At 41.9% G+C, this 14,160-nt stretch overlaps 1 protein-coding gene across 1 annotated transcript in view; it reads left to right on the plus strand.

Moving 5' to 3' along the window:
- The first annotated feature begins 999 nt into the window (after positions 1–999).
- The window catches only part of MTUS1 (microtubule associated scaffold protein 1), a 106,259-nt gene continuing 93,098 nt past the window's right edge, over positions 1,000–14,160 (plus strand). The window contains exons 1-4 of the mRNA XM_069744395.1: positions 1,000–1,255; positions 7,346–7,486; positions 9,451–9,546; positions 10,434–10,466. Of these exons, the coding sequence (XP_069600496.1) occupies positions 1,066–1,255; positions 7,346–7,486; positions 9,451–9,546; positions 10,434–10,466 (460 nt within the window). The 5' untranslated portion in view covers positions 1,000–1,065. The remainder of the gene's footprint in view (positions 1,256–7,345; positions 7,487–9,450; positions 9,547–10,433; positions 10,467–14,160) is intronic.

Genomic DNA, 14,160 nt, shown 5'->3' on the forward strand with positions numbered 1-14,160 from the left:
TTGAGACTGAAAAATAAACTGTGTATAGGGGGCTTATCGTGGCAGTATATAAAGGTGTATCGACCTTCTTCAATTGAATGTTTGTAAAAATTGATATCAAGATGCTTTTGTTGATACCTTGTCTTTGTCTCTGTTAGCGGGAGGTCTGAGTTCCCCCAAAGGAAAGTCTAGTATTGCAAAGGCTTCACCTGTGATTGGGACAAGAGCTGTGCCTAGAACAAGAGTCCCCTGCAAAGCGCCAACTCTCCAGAGGACTCCTAGCGTGTCGTCCGTGTGCAGCACCCAGAGCGATCACAGCACTCTGAGTACTAGGTGTAAGTACGGTGTTCACCTTTGGCACAAATCATGGCTGGGCACTTCACTTGCACTTGTCGTTGTTTGAGCACCTTGTTGTTGGCACACAGAGGTGTCAGTCCTAATGATCCTCCATTCTTTGCTTTTTGTGCACTAGGACAACACATAAATATAGCTGTGTGCCCGCTTGGCAGTGGATGCACCCATATACCGGCACCTATTTACTGTGTTCTGCATGCATTGTCCTTTTATTATTTTCCGAATTCACCTTGTTGACGTATGCTGGATGAAAGGAGCGGTGAATTTCTTGTAGCTTCTCTTTGACACTTATTTTACAGCTGTTATATTTCTATTAATTGGATTGAGGAACTGGAAAACGAGCCTGGTCTTTCTGCCTTTCAGATCTTCTGCTGATCTGACAAATGTGGCGGGTAGTTGAGCAATGGCTTTTCTTATGCTGCTTCTCCACGGCTAAAAGGAGCCTTGAGCAAATGATAAATGTGCTTATTGTATCCATTTTTTCATTGCAAGTGCAGACAAATTCCTACTTTATTATGTATAACATGCCCTTTGAAACAAAGCTCCTTCTAACCATGCGGCTAAATTATGCAGCCTACCCAGTGCCGACTTTCCTGGTTTCTTGTTGGATTAGTCTGTCCTGCCCACCGCCTCTCCTGATTACTTTCCACTCTAATTCATCGAGAGCACACAAAGGAGTGAACGTGGCCGGTGCCCTTTTGTCTGTTATCCGGTTATGATCCTTCACCTTAAATGACCGTGCCAGGCGGGCACCGCAGTTGCACAGAGAGCGCCTTGCCCGTACAGCTTTCTATCAATTCCACCATAAGATTAGCTGCTGATTCAGGGAGACTCTCCGATGTTCCCTTCCTGACCTTGCTGATTGTCGCCTCCTGGAGCTTTTGCATAATTCCTTTGTTGGCTTCGGCTGCTGGGAAAAGAAGTAGGTCATTTTTCTTTTCTTTTCATATTTGAAACAGATCTTAAATTAAATGTCAGTCTCCCTGAGCGGCTTACATTCGGGGTTGCAGGGTGCTCCGGCATGGAGATGTCTAGAGCCCATTTACAGAGGTGACATTAGTAATTAAGTGAAGCCCTCTGGGAACGTATTGCATGCAGACTGCCCATGCTTTATTTTTCTACACTGCTCAATTATTTAGGTATCCTTTTAGAAAAAAGGCAAGCCAAAAACAGGCATGTCATTTCTACTCCATGGCGGCAGACTATGAAGGCACAAGTCTTGGAGAATTAGCCATTAGCACTTCCAGTTAGAGTACACGTTACTCATAAATGTTCTAGTGTTGGTGAATGGAACATGTTATGGAACCACTTAAGGTAAATATTTTGGTGTCGTAATAAAGTATGATCTGAAACCGTACAATTGATGGGAGTGTGCCATTCATATTGCCGGCATCCTTGAGTGAAGGCTTTCCTTTCTGTGGTCCAGGCATTATACAGTGGTGTTCTGTCTGTAAATCTGCTAAAACCCCTAAGATCTGGTTACATGGCAGCAGTAATGACGTGGCTGCAGCCAGTATGGCATGTTGGCACCGCTGCCATGTGAGCTAAGACGGCAGCAGAGCGGTGAGGACTTTAATATACAGCTCTGGCAAAAATTAAGAGACCACCACATCAAAACCATGTCATGGGCAGCCCAATCTCCAGACCTGAACCCCATTGTAGACCTCTGGAATGTAATAAAGACGATGATGGATAGTCACAAGCCATCAAACAAAGAAGTGCTTACATTTCTGCGCCAGAAGCAGTGTGAAAGACCGGTGGAAAGCATGCCAAGACACAGGAAAGCTGTGATTAAAAATCATGATTATGCCACAAAATATTGATTTCTGAATTCTTCATGAGAGAAAAAAATTTGTATTGTTTCTAAGTGATTATGAACTTGTTTTCTTTGCACCATTTGAGGTCTGAAAGCATTGTTTTTTTTAGTTTTTTTTTAACCCCTTTCTGACATCAGTCGTACTATCCCGTCGAGGTGGGGTGGGCCCCTATGACCACCGACGGGATAGTACGTCATATGCGATCGGCAGCGCTCACGGGGGGAGCGCCGCCGATCGCGGCCGGGTGTCAGTTGCTTATCGCAGCTGACATCCGGCACTATGTGCCAGGAGCGGTCACGGACTGCCCCCGGCACATTAACCCCCGGCACACTGCTATCAAACATGATCGCGATGTGCAGGGAAGCATCGCGCAGGGAGGGGGCTCCCTGCGGACTTCCCTGAGCCCCCCGCAGCAACGCGATGTGATCTTACCTCCCTCGCTGCCTGCTCCAGCCCCGGATCCAAGATGGCCGCGGATCCGGGTCCTGCAGGGAGGGAGGTGGCTTCACAGAGCCTGCTCAGAGCAGGCACTGTGAAGCCTGCAGCACTGTAAGTCAGATCAGTGATCTGACAGAGTGCTATGCAAACTGTCAGATCATTGATCTGTGATGTCCCCCCCTGGGACAAAATAAAAAAGTAAAAAAAATTTTTTCCAAATGTGTAAAAAAATAAAAATAAAAAAATAAAAATATTCCTAAATAATGAAAAAAAAATATATATTTATATTATTCCCATAAATACATTTCTTCATCTAAATAAAAAAAAAAATAAAAGTACACATTTAGTATCGCCGCGTCCGTAACGACCCGACCTATAAAACTGGCCCACTAGTTAACCCCTTCAGTAAACACCGTAAAAAAAAAAAAGGCAAAAAACAACGCTTTATTATTATACCGCCGAACTAAAAGTGGAATAACACGCGATCAAAAAGACAGATATAAATAACCATGGTACCACTGAAAACGTCATCTTGTCCTTCAAAAAACGAGCCGCCATACAGCATCATCAGCAAAAAAATAATAGTTATAGTCCTCAGAATGAAGTGATGCAAAAATAATTATTTTTTCTGTAAAATAGTTTTTATCGTATAAAAGCGCCAAAACATAAAAAAATGATATAAATGAGGTGTCGCTGTAATCGTACTGACCCGAAGAATAAAACTGCTTTATCAATTTTACCAAACGCGGAACGGTATAAACGCCTCCTCCAAAAGAAATTCATGAATAGCTGGTTTTTGGTCATTCTTCCTCACAAAAATCGGAATAAAAAGCGATCAAAAAATGTCACATGCCCGAAAATGTTACCAATAAAAACGTCAACTCGTCCCGCAAAAAACAAGACCTCACATGACTCTATGGAAAAATTATAGCTCTCAAAATGTGGTAACGCAAAAAATATTTTTTGCAATAAAAAGCGTGTTTCAGTGTGTGACGGTTGCCAATCATAAAAATCCGCTAAAAAACTCGCTATAAAAGTAAATCAAACCCATCTTCATCACCCCCTTAGTTAGGGAAAAATTAAAAAAAATGTATTTATTTCAATTTTCCCGTTAGGGTTAGGGCTAGGGTTAGGGCTAGGGTTTGGGTTAGGGCTAGGGTTAGGGTTGGGGCTACAGTTACAGTTAGGGTTTAGATTACATTTACAGTTGGGAATAGGGTTGGGATTATGGTTAGGGGTGTGTCAGGGTTAGAGGTGTGGTTAGGGTTACCGTTGGAATTAGGGTTAGGGGTGTGTTTGGATTAGGGTTTCAGTTATAATTGGGGGGTTTCCACTGTTTAGGCACATCAGGGGCTCTCCAAACACGACATGGCGTCCGATCTCAATTCCAGCCAATTCTGCGTTGAAAAAGTAAAACAGTGCTCCTTCCCTTTCGAGCTCTCCCGTGTGCCCAAACAGGGGTTTACCCCAACATATGGGGTATCAGCGCACTCAGGACAAATGGGACAACAACTTTTGGGGTCCAATTTTTCCTGTTACCCTTGGGAAAATACAAAACTGGGGGCTAAAAAATAATTTTTGTGGGAAAAAAATTTTGTTTTATTTTTATGGCTCTGCATTATAAACTTCTGTGAAGCCCTTGGTGGGTCAAAGCGCTCACCACACATCTAGATAAGTTCCTTACGGGGGCTACTTTCTAAAATGGTGTCACTTTTGGGGGGTTTCTATTGTTTAGGTACATTAGGGGCTCTGCAAATGCAATTTGACACCTGCAGACCATTCCATCTACGGTAAGTCTGCATTCCAAATGGCGCTCCTTCCCTTCCGAGCCCTCCCATGCGCCCAAACAGTGGTTCCCCCCCACGTATGGGGTATCAGCGTACTCAGGACAAATTGTACAACAACTTTTGGGGTCCAATTTCTTCTCTTACCCGTGGGAAAATAAAACATTGGGGGCGAAAAGATAATTTTTGTGAAATAATATGATTTTTTATTTTTACGGTTCTACATTATAAACTTCTGTGAAGCACTTGGTGGGTCAAAGTGCTCACCACACCTCTAGATAAGTTCCTTAGGGGGTCTACTTTCCAAAATGGTGTCACTTGTGGGGGGTTTCAATGTTTAGGCACATCAGGGGCTCTGCAAACGCAACATGGCGTCCCATCTCAATTCCAGTCAATTTTGCATTGAAAAGTCAAACGGCGCTCCTTCGCTTCCGAGCTCTGTCATGCGCCCAAACAGTGGTTTACCCCCACATATGGGGTATCGGTGTACTCAGGACAAATTGTACAACAACTTTGGTGTCCGTTTTCTCCTGTTACCCTTGGTAAAATAAAACAAATTGGAGCTGAAGTAAATTTTTTTGTGAAAAAGTTAAATGTTCATTTTTATTTAAACATTCCAAAAATTCCTGTGAAGCACCAGAAGTTAATAAACTTCTTGAATATGGTTTTGAGCACCATGAGGGGTGCAGTTTTTAGAATGGTGTCACACTTGGGTATTTTCTATCATATAGACCCCTCAAAATGACTTCAAATGAGATGTGGTCCCTAAAATAAAATGGTGTTGTAAAAATGAGAAATTGCTGGCCAACTTTTAACCCTTATAACTCCCTAACAAAAAATAATTTTGGTTCCAAAATTGTGCTGATGTAAAGTAGACATGTGGGAAATGTTACTTATTAAGTATTTTGTGTGACATATCTCTGTGATTTAATTGCATAAAAATTCAAAGTTGGAAAATTGCAAAATTTTCATAATTTTCGCCAAATTTCTGTTTTTTTCACAAATAAACACAGGTAATATCAAAGAAATGTTACCACTGTCATGAAGTGCAATATGTCACGAGAAAACAATGTCAGAATCACTGGGATCTGTTGAAGTGTTCCAGAGTTATAACCTCATAAAGGGACAGTGGTCAGAATTGTAAAAATTGGCCCGGTCATTAATGTGCAAACCACCCTTGGGGGTAAAGGGGTTAATCATTTTTTTCTTTTTTCATTAAAAAAAATACAAAATTTATTACTTGGAAATTCAGAGACATGTGAGAAATTTTAGTGTAAAAGAACAATTCACTAAAAATAAAAATATACCTATAAAGAGAGAAATCCGACAAACTGAACATTGTGAAGTGGTCTCTTAATTTTTGCCAGAGCTGTATTTCATTCAGCATTTTTTACTTCCTTTTCACAGGCCGACATATTATTTTATTACACTTCTTAGTGTTTATTCCTTTTACATTCCAGTTGTATTCAATTGTGTTTTTTTTCCCTCCATTTTCCCTTCCTGTACCTTCAGTGTGACGGTAACCTTTTGCATGATGGGGTTTTAGATAGGTTTGGCACATATCGTTTGAGTTCACTTATTTTTTTAAAAATTGTTTTCTTTTTCCAGAAGGTTTGCGGTAGAATGGGGAGAGATAGTAAACGCAGCCAACTTTGTCATGTGATGAGTTATTAATGACAATGTTACTATATGGGTCATTACGATTGCAGAGTTCCCAAATATGTATTTTTATTTGCTAAACTATTTAAAAGCCGTAATTTTTGTAGTTTTTTTTTATTTTTGTTTAACACTTAAACAGATATTGATATTGGGCATACTGACCTTCAAGCCGCCAGATACCACTGTACCGCATCTATTGTTTTCAGTTTATTTGCAAGTGTGTTGACTAGAGTGATATCTTGGCTACCATGCATGCTATTAACAGCGTCATATAAAGCATTAACCTGACTGGATTGGAGTTGCCTCTTATACTGGCAGCTGTGGCGGGTTCACTGTAGAGGTCAGCTGCGACTCATCTCGTGGGTATATTTCAAATAATGTCGGGAGGGAAGTGAGGATCAAGCAAAATGAGCTCAAACACCAGAAGACGCTACCAGAGACCCTACCAAACCCCCGAAGCCCCCATACACAATAGATGGCTGTCGGCAAAATAATAATTCACTTGGCAAATTTTGGCTCATCCAAGTAAACCTGTGTTCTCTATGAAAGCGCCAGGAACAGGATCAGCAGTCCATTAATATTTCCCCCAGCACCACCCATCGGTGGAGAGTTGTGAGGACCCGGCCCCATTACTTCAGATTGTATCGATGGGTTTGGCCAATGTTGGTCTAATGTGTGTGGTGACCTTTACGTGTATCTCCTTATTAAAAACTTTCGAACAAATCGAAATTCCATAATTGTTCGAGCATTCGACCAATTATCTGAGGCAGTTTTACTCAAGCTGTGGGGTCCCCCTTAGTTTTCGTTAGGAGGTAGCTGTTTTTACAAAACTTGCCAAACTGCACAGACCCTTCTTGAAATGCTATTTAGTCATTTGTCTAAATGGCTTCCGAGTTCTCAATTGGACTCTCTACCAGGGTTGGTAAGGCTTTGATATCGCCATGTTCTGGTTGGTAAGGACCCAGTAGAAAAAACATTGAGAAGCCCTGATCTAGGATGTATGGGGACCTTACCTTATGGGGGTAAGATAAGTATATGGTACAAATCGCACTGAAAATCTGCAGCGATTATGCCTGAAAAAGGCTAATACAGTAATTAGTCCAGAAGATCTTGTCAAGAAAATCACTTTTATATTGCATCTTATAGTCATTCAAAGGAATGCAAAGGAATCTGCGATTTAAGTGATTCTTTACAATTTAATTTTTTATTTTTTTTATATTTTCCTTTTTTTTTTTTTTTTAACCTGTACTTTTGTTACCAGATCATGGACACCCTAGTAACCGTTATTATTTTTTATTTTTTTGATAATTGTAGCTACAACTGCAACCAGCAGCATTCGGACCGATGAAGTTCCTGCAAAGTGTGTAAAACAGAATGGAGCTGCTGGAACTCATGCTGCAAAGGTCACCTTCCCAAGAGTCCGCTCCCAATCTCTTAAAGTCACCCAGACTGTGGGTAAGTACTGCTGGACAGACAGACAGACATACAACGATTTCTGGTAGGAAAACTATTTCCCTGCAGTTATGAAAGTCTAAAGGAATCCCATTCACCACTCCCAGATATTACGTAGGAATTAAGCGCCCTCCCACTGACTTCCAGGACTTTAAACCCTAAGGAGCTAGAGCCAAAGTTTCCCGGTAGCAGGAGTTTGTTACTTTCCGATACTGACGGTGGGTTTCTTCACTTTCCCACAGAAGACAACCTTTTAATTCTCATTTGGGTGTTGCCGGTTATTGATATTGTCTCCCGTTTCAAAGCTGGAAAATGTTTCATCATAATAGATTAGTGGTAATTGCTGCCTCCCACACCCTTTAAATCAGTTTTTGTTAAGCTTTTGTGAGAATATTAGTGTTTTTTTATTTGATAAAAACACATTGTATGGTACATGTCACATTGTAGATGCAGTTCTTACACTGGACCGCATGATGGAGAACGGAGGAGCTGAAAAGAAATTATATACGTTTGCTGTAAAGTTCAGTGTAATTTTCCTCTTCATGGGTATACATCCCTGCTCCTCCTGGGCATAGGAGTCCAGTGGGCGGTCCTAACAAGATGTCACTCACTATCTCTGTGTTTTAGCAAAAACTTCAGCGTCTAAAATCAGGAACACTATTTAAATCCATTAAAAAAAACTGTGATTGTGATGGAAGCAGAACGTTTTTTTTTTTTTTTAATTAACATTTTTGGACGTTGCAATGTGCCCCCTCCTTCCCCCTTCCCCCCCCCCACAGCATGCTTCACATTCAATTATATTGGGATCACAGGTGCCGATACAGTTTAAAACAATGTAGAAGACTGTGTCAGGTGATGCGCCCTCCCCCATCATTCCCCTCTGCCTCTGACACAGCGGGTGCCCGATGACGGCAATTCATCATGCACCATGATGTGTACCGGGCAGACAGCAGTGCAGCTGCTGAGACCGGAGCAGAACCAGGATCAGCGGGGAAATGATTACACCCTATGGGAGAGGGCTGCATTATACCCTATGGGAGAGGGCTACATTAAACCCTATTCGGGGCTTCATTATACCCTATGGGAGGGCTGCGGCATTATACCCTTTGGGAGGGGGGCTGCATTTTACTCTATGGGGGGGCTGTTGAATTATACCCTATGGGGAGGGGGCTGCTGCATTATACCCTATGGGGGGAGGGGGCTGCTGCATTATACTATATGGGGGGAGGGGGCTGCTGCATTATACCCTATGGGGGAGGGGGCTGCTGCATTATACCCTATGGGGGAGGGGGCTGCTGTATTATATTCTGAGGGTGGCTACCCCAACCCCTGCTGTATCATTATGACGTGTACTACCTTATATTATACCCTGATGTTAGTGTGTTTTACCGCGCAATTGGTGGTCTTGTATGTATTTATATTTAGCTACAAAGTAGGCCCCAAAAATGATCTTCTCTGGTGGGCCCAAGCTGCTCCAGTCCGACGCTGGCGCCAACGTGAAATTTTAGATAGATTGAGACACCCATACACAACGGAAGGGACATTACAAAGCTGAAGACCCCACAGTCCTATCCTGATTCACAAAGATATGAATACAAGCAAGATTCAAGGATTATAAAAAAATCTACAAAACTGATTTCTTCCCCTGAGGTATCATTTTAATCAGTATGACAGCACCAATATGGCCTTCTCTGTACTTAGTAAAGTGCTGCTGACAGGTTCGCTTCAGGAGCCTGACAACCTGATCTGATCATTGTTTTTCATCACCTGTTATCTGCAATGAGGAAAAACCTTGTGCAAGTTATGTTCAATGAGACCCCAAGGAAGTCTGTGCGTGCCATAACTGAGGGCATTCAGCAGCCCGAGTGTGTGGGCAATTGGAATAAAAACTCTGATTTGTTGACCTGTATTTTTCCTAGTAATTGTAGTATTTTTATTGTGTAAAAAATAAACTCTCCTTTGCTCAGGTACAAAGAAAAGTCCTATTTTACAACAAGGAGTCACAAAATCATCTGGTTCATCAGGACTGTTAAAGCGAACAGACTCTAAAGGTATCAATGGAGGTAAGAGCATAATTGGTCTGCTGGTTATTCTGAAAAGCTCCAAATATGAGACACTCGTCTGCCTAACGAACAGGATATCCATTCCTACTGACCCTCCATTGGAGTGACTGGTTTTTTTTTATTTTTTTAAACTCCCATTTATTTCTATCTTGAGGAAACCTATATTTATTGCTCTTCACAAGCTTTCTCTTCCATGACACAGTGATGCTGCTAGCGTTGATTCGAAGTATCCCAACATCTCTATAATGAATCTGTAAGAATGATCCGATTATCATCTTCTAAGTTGTTGCTTCTAATTTATAAGAAAATGAAATTATAAAACTTTGCAGTAGTAGCAATCTGTTCTTTATTCACGGATTATTTTTTTTATTGAGGATGTGGAGCATCAACCTGAGCCACAAATGACTGTTTCAAGTTACAGGTGGCTATTCCACCCATCGTGGATTTCTAGATTTATAGCCGTGCCCTGGTGGGTGGGGAAGAATTGTGGAGGGGGCACCTGGGATGCAGGGGCCTCCACCACCTAATGGGACCCAGGCTTGCTCCATCACTCGCCATCCCTGAAGCCCAAGAGGAGGCAGGGAGGTTTCCTTTGCAGTCTGGTAGTTACTGGTTTGGCACCGTCCGTACCTCCGTAGCGTTTTGTGTAGAGAGCCATGCGCACTGTGACTGTAATGGGACGTCAGTTGGACCTACAAATATTTTGCCCAGTGACCTTTTAAAACAAATATAAATAAATAATTAATATAAAAAGGCCAATAAAAAAATGCATGCACAAATATTGTAGACTTGTAAAATGCATAAATCCATAGTTGAATAGTTTAAAACACACATTCCGCTAAAAAGATAACTAACTAAATTCTGAAATAATATTTTGGATATTTCAGGTACCCTCCATGGCCTAAAAAGCTCTGCTATTGGTAAGTTGGTGAAAGCTTTTCATTCTACTCTCTATTTATATTATGCAGGAGATACTTGATGTATGGTGTGTTGGTGACTCTGATCACTGAGGGATATGTGTAACGCTGATTCATTACTGTTCCTGTAAGTGCGAGGCTTACAGGTCATTTTAGTATTATAGTTCTCTTTTCTACCCTATGAATGTTACTGACTGCTACTTGCTGAGCACGGATTGATCTTTCACAAAGTGATACCCCTTCTTTTTGGGTTCTGATCACTGAGCCGCTTTATATCTTCCTTCCAGGGAAATCTTTTAGCCAATGCACCTGCGCTACCTTCACGTGAGGCCACCTATCTTGGAGTGGCTCCTTCAGTAGAGGAGGCACTCGCTGTGCACAGCACCTATTCTAGAATCCCTACGGATGTGTGCACACATGATGGCTTCCAGCTCCTGTTCCAGCACTTACTTGGCCTTGGACTAACCTCCATTCATGGGAAATGCCGAGAGATAGTCACTGCAGCACGCCTAGAGGCCATTGGTGCCATCGGCTGCCATGATGACCAGTCAGTAGTAGACATTCAATAAATGCGATGTAACACCTACTAATAGCACAGCGCTCCTTTTTGTTTGAGGATAGTAATTACGCATTACGTTATTTAAGGCGTCAAAATATTTTTGCTTTACTTAGCGGCCCATAGTAGGGATGAGCGGACCTGTGGAAGCTCAGGTTCTGGTACACGACCAAAGGTTCAGGCACCAGAACTGTACCTGAACTTGAACCCCATTGAACTCAATGGGGACCCAAACTTTAGAGCTGTAAAAATCTCTCCCTCCACCACTCCCAAACTTTAAAATGGATTTCCGGGTGAAGTCAGTATTCGGAGTTTAGCACCAGATACTAACTGGTACGAACCCCAAACGTTTGAGTTCATAGTCCGTAGTGTTTAGTGTCAAACAGGCTTCATGCAGGAAACGGTAAATGGACAAAAGAATAAGGTCTCTGTTTTTATGGTATTTTAATGACATTGAGCTGTATTGTCTCCATAGTTGGTTAGTTTTTTTTTAACGTTTTTGAATAAATCTCACTTCTGTGGGTTATGTAGAAAAGACAAATGGTGAGTGCTCTAGCTAGTGCCGATGGCTGCACCGGCTGTCACAATGTGGTCACAATGGCTCCTGCCTTTATAATTGTCAGGCAGCAAATGTGTCTGACATAATGTGCTGACACGTGGCCAATACTACTGGTTATAGGGCTCTTCTGATACACAGGTTTCTATTCATGGTGTCATCCACAACACTTGTTTGTTTTATTCTAGTATTTCCTGTTAACGTTCTCTTTTATTATATAATCACTTGCATCTCGCACGCACATTTATGGCCATTTGTACACTGCATTTGCAGTCTGTTAGCCACATGTGCTGAGGAAGACCCCCGGTATCTGCGTCAGTCCCATTCATGGGCTCCTATTTGCCTAGTGTAGGCTGATAGGCTTCTATATATATTAGGTATAACACTGAGGCATCTGCTGAAAAAAAAAAAAAAAATATTGCTGTGCATAAAACCTCATTCACACGTCCGTGTTTAAATACGTACATGAAAAAATGGTACCAGTGTCATCAGTGCTTGGGCCATGTGTCCATTTTTAACATCAGTGTTTGGGCCGTGTATCCTTTTTTTACCATCAGTGTGTCATCAGTGTACGATCCATGTGGCCGTTTATACCATCGGTGTGTCGTCGGTGTGTCGTCCGTGTGTCCTTTTTTTTTTGTTTTGTTTTTTACCATCAGTGCGTCATTGGTGTTTGGTCCATGTCCTTTTTTTTTACTATCAGTGCGTCATTGGTGTTTGGTCCGTGTGTCCTTTTTTACCATCAGTGTACGATCCGTGTGGCCGTTTTTACCTTGACCGTGACCCTCCTCTGCTGCATCCCCCTCATGTTTTTTACGAGGCACAGCTCTGTACTTCATAGATGTTGTGCCTGGTATTGTAGCTCCCCACAAAAAACTGTCATTCAAATCAGTGGGATTGAGCCTGATTCCTGGCAAAATCTGAACAAAAAATATGGATCTATACCTTGTACATATAAGCAAATGGTTTAACAGAACCCTGATCCAGCGCCAAAGTCCATATTCTACCTGATGGGAGCCATGTGAACCACCTTTATGGGTGCATGGACCTACAGATCAGAAGAGGCGGCTGTCCAATGGCCAAGGAAGATGGACATGGCCGCTGCACCAGGGTCCAGTGAATTTGTTTGCTAATCTCTGGGGTCTAGAAAGCAAAAAAATAAAACAATTGGAAACAAATCATTTTGTTGAGCCCCATCAGTCGTAAGCCGAGGCCATCATTATTCTAGTCCTGACAAACCCTCTTAAGGGCATGCTGTGCCTTTTTGGATTCACATCTCCCATATGTTGCAGATTTGCTTCAGATCTTTGACTATCGCCTGTGGGCCTCATTTAGTCCTCCATTTTTCTTGTTCATTCACGGCAAATACACGAGCACATCATAGTCTATGGATCTAAAACAAGGAGAAAGCAGGCACCATTCAACCTGTGTGTGTGAGCTTGTCCTTAAACTAAACTTTGGACTGCGCCATCAAGCCTGCAGGTACCGGGTGCTCACAAAATAAGATGCAAACATGACTGTAGGAAGAAAAAGTAGTGGCACTCACCGCTCCTGTAAAATCCAAAGTCTCTATTCAGAAACACATGTATAAAACTGTCTGCAGAGAGGGAAGGAGCACCTGTGCGGGACGACGATAGTTTTCACTTACCTGAACCAGTAGAAGCCCAGAAAACACTAAATGATGATTGTCCCGCACAGGTGCTCCTTTCCTCTCTGCAGCCAGTTTTATACACGTGTTTCAGAATAAAGACATTAGATTTTACAGGACCTGTAAGTGCCACTTTTTTATTCTAGTCTATGGATCTGTTCACGTGTTTGTTTTCTTTGCAGACATGTGTTTTGTTTTTTCTTTTTTTTTTCTTTGTTTTTTTTTTGAGTCACAGATAAAACTCATCCATTCAAACAATGGGTCTGTGGAAAGAAAAAAATAAAAACTAAAAATGTAAAAATGGACAGCGAACTGATACCATTCCTGTGTCAATGCTTTTTTTCATACTGTTTAATGGGTAGGAGAAGCTTGGCATGTTCTTAAAACAAATAGTAAAAAATGGATGAAAACCAGATCCTGGACACTCATGTGCAAAAATATAACCTGACGTCTGAATGAGGCCTTAGTCTTCAGTAAGATTTGTGAAGGTGGCAGCATGAATCCACAACGTAGAGCGGATATTCCCAGTATACAGTACTGACCATGCAATGCATTTCAGTTTAGCTGCGGTGTGGCCATTGCGCATTGTCTAGGAGCCCTTGTATAGAGCCCTGTCCATCCTCGCCAGCATTGACTGCTGATGGTAAAGCTATGCTGAATTTGTTGGCGCTATTACTAATATTGATGCCAGTCAGATCCACTCAGTCTCATGGTTTACTCGCTACCCGATCAGCACATAAACGCCAATCTGCCAGCTCATTAACCGCACACAACCCGGTTGTGCAGATCACTTTTGATTGTTATTTGCATTCCATCGACTTTCTATTGAAGCGTGGAAGCGACTGAATACAATTATTTACTTTCGAATCAACAATTTGGATGCTCTATGTAAATTACACATTGAAACCAGCCTTTCTTGCACGTTCTTCATTTCGCT

The sequence above is a fragment of the Ranitomeya imitator genome, chromosome 1 (assembly GCF_032444005.1).
Source record: "Ranitomeya imitator isolate aRanImi1 chromosome 1, aRanImi1.pri, whole genome shotgun sequence".
Classification (NCBI taxonomy): Eukaryota; Metazoa; Chordata; class Amphibia; order Anura; family Dendrobatidae; genus Ranitomeya; species Ranitomeya imitator.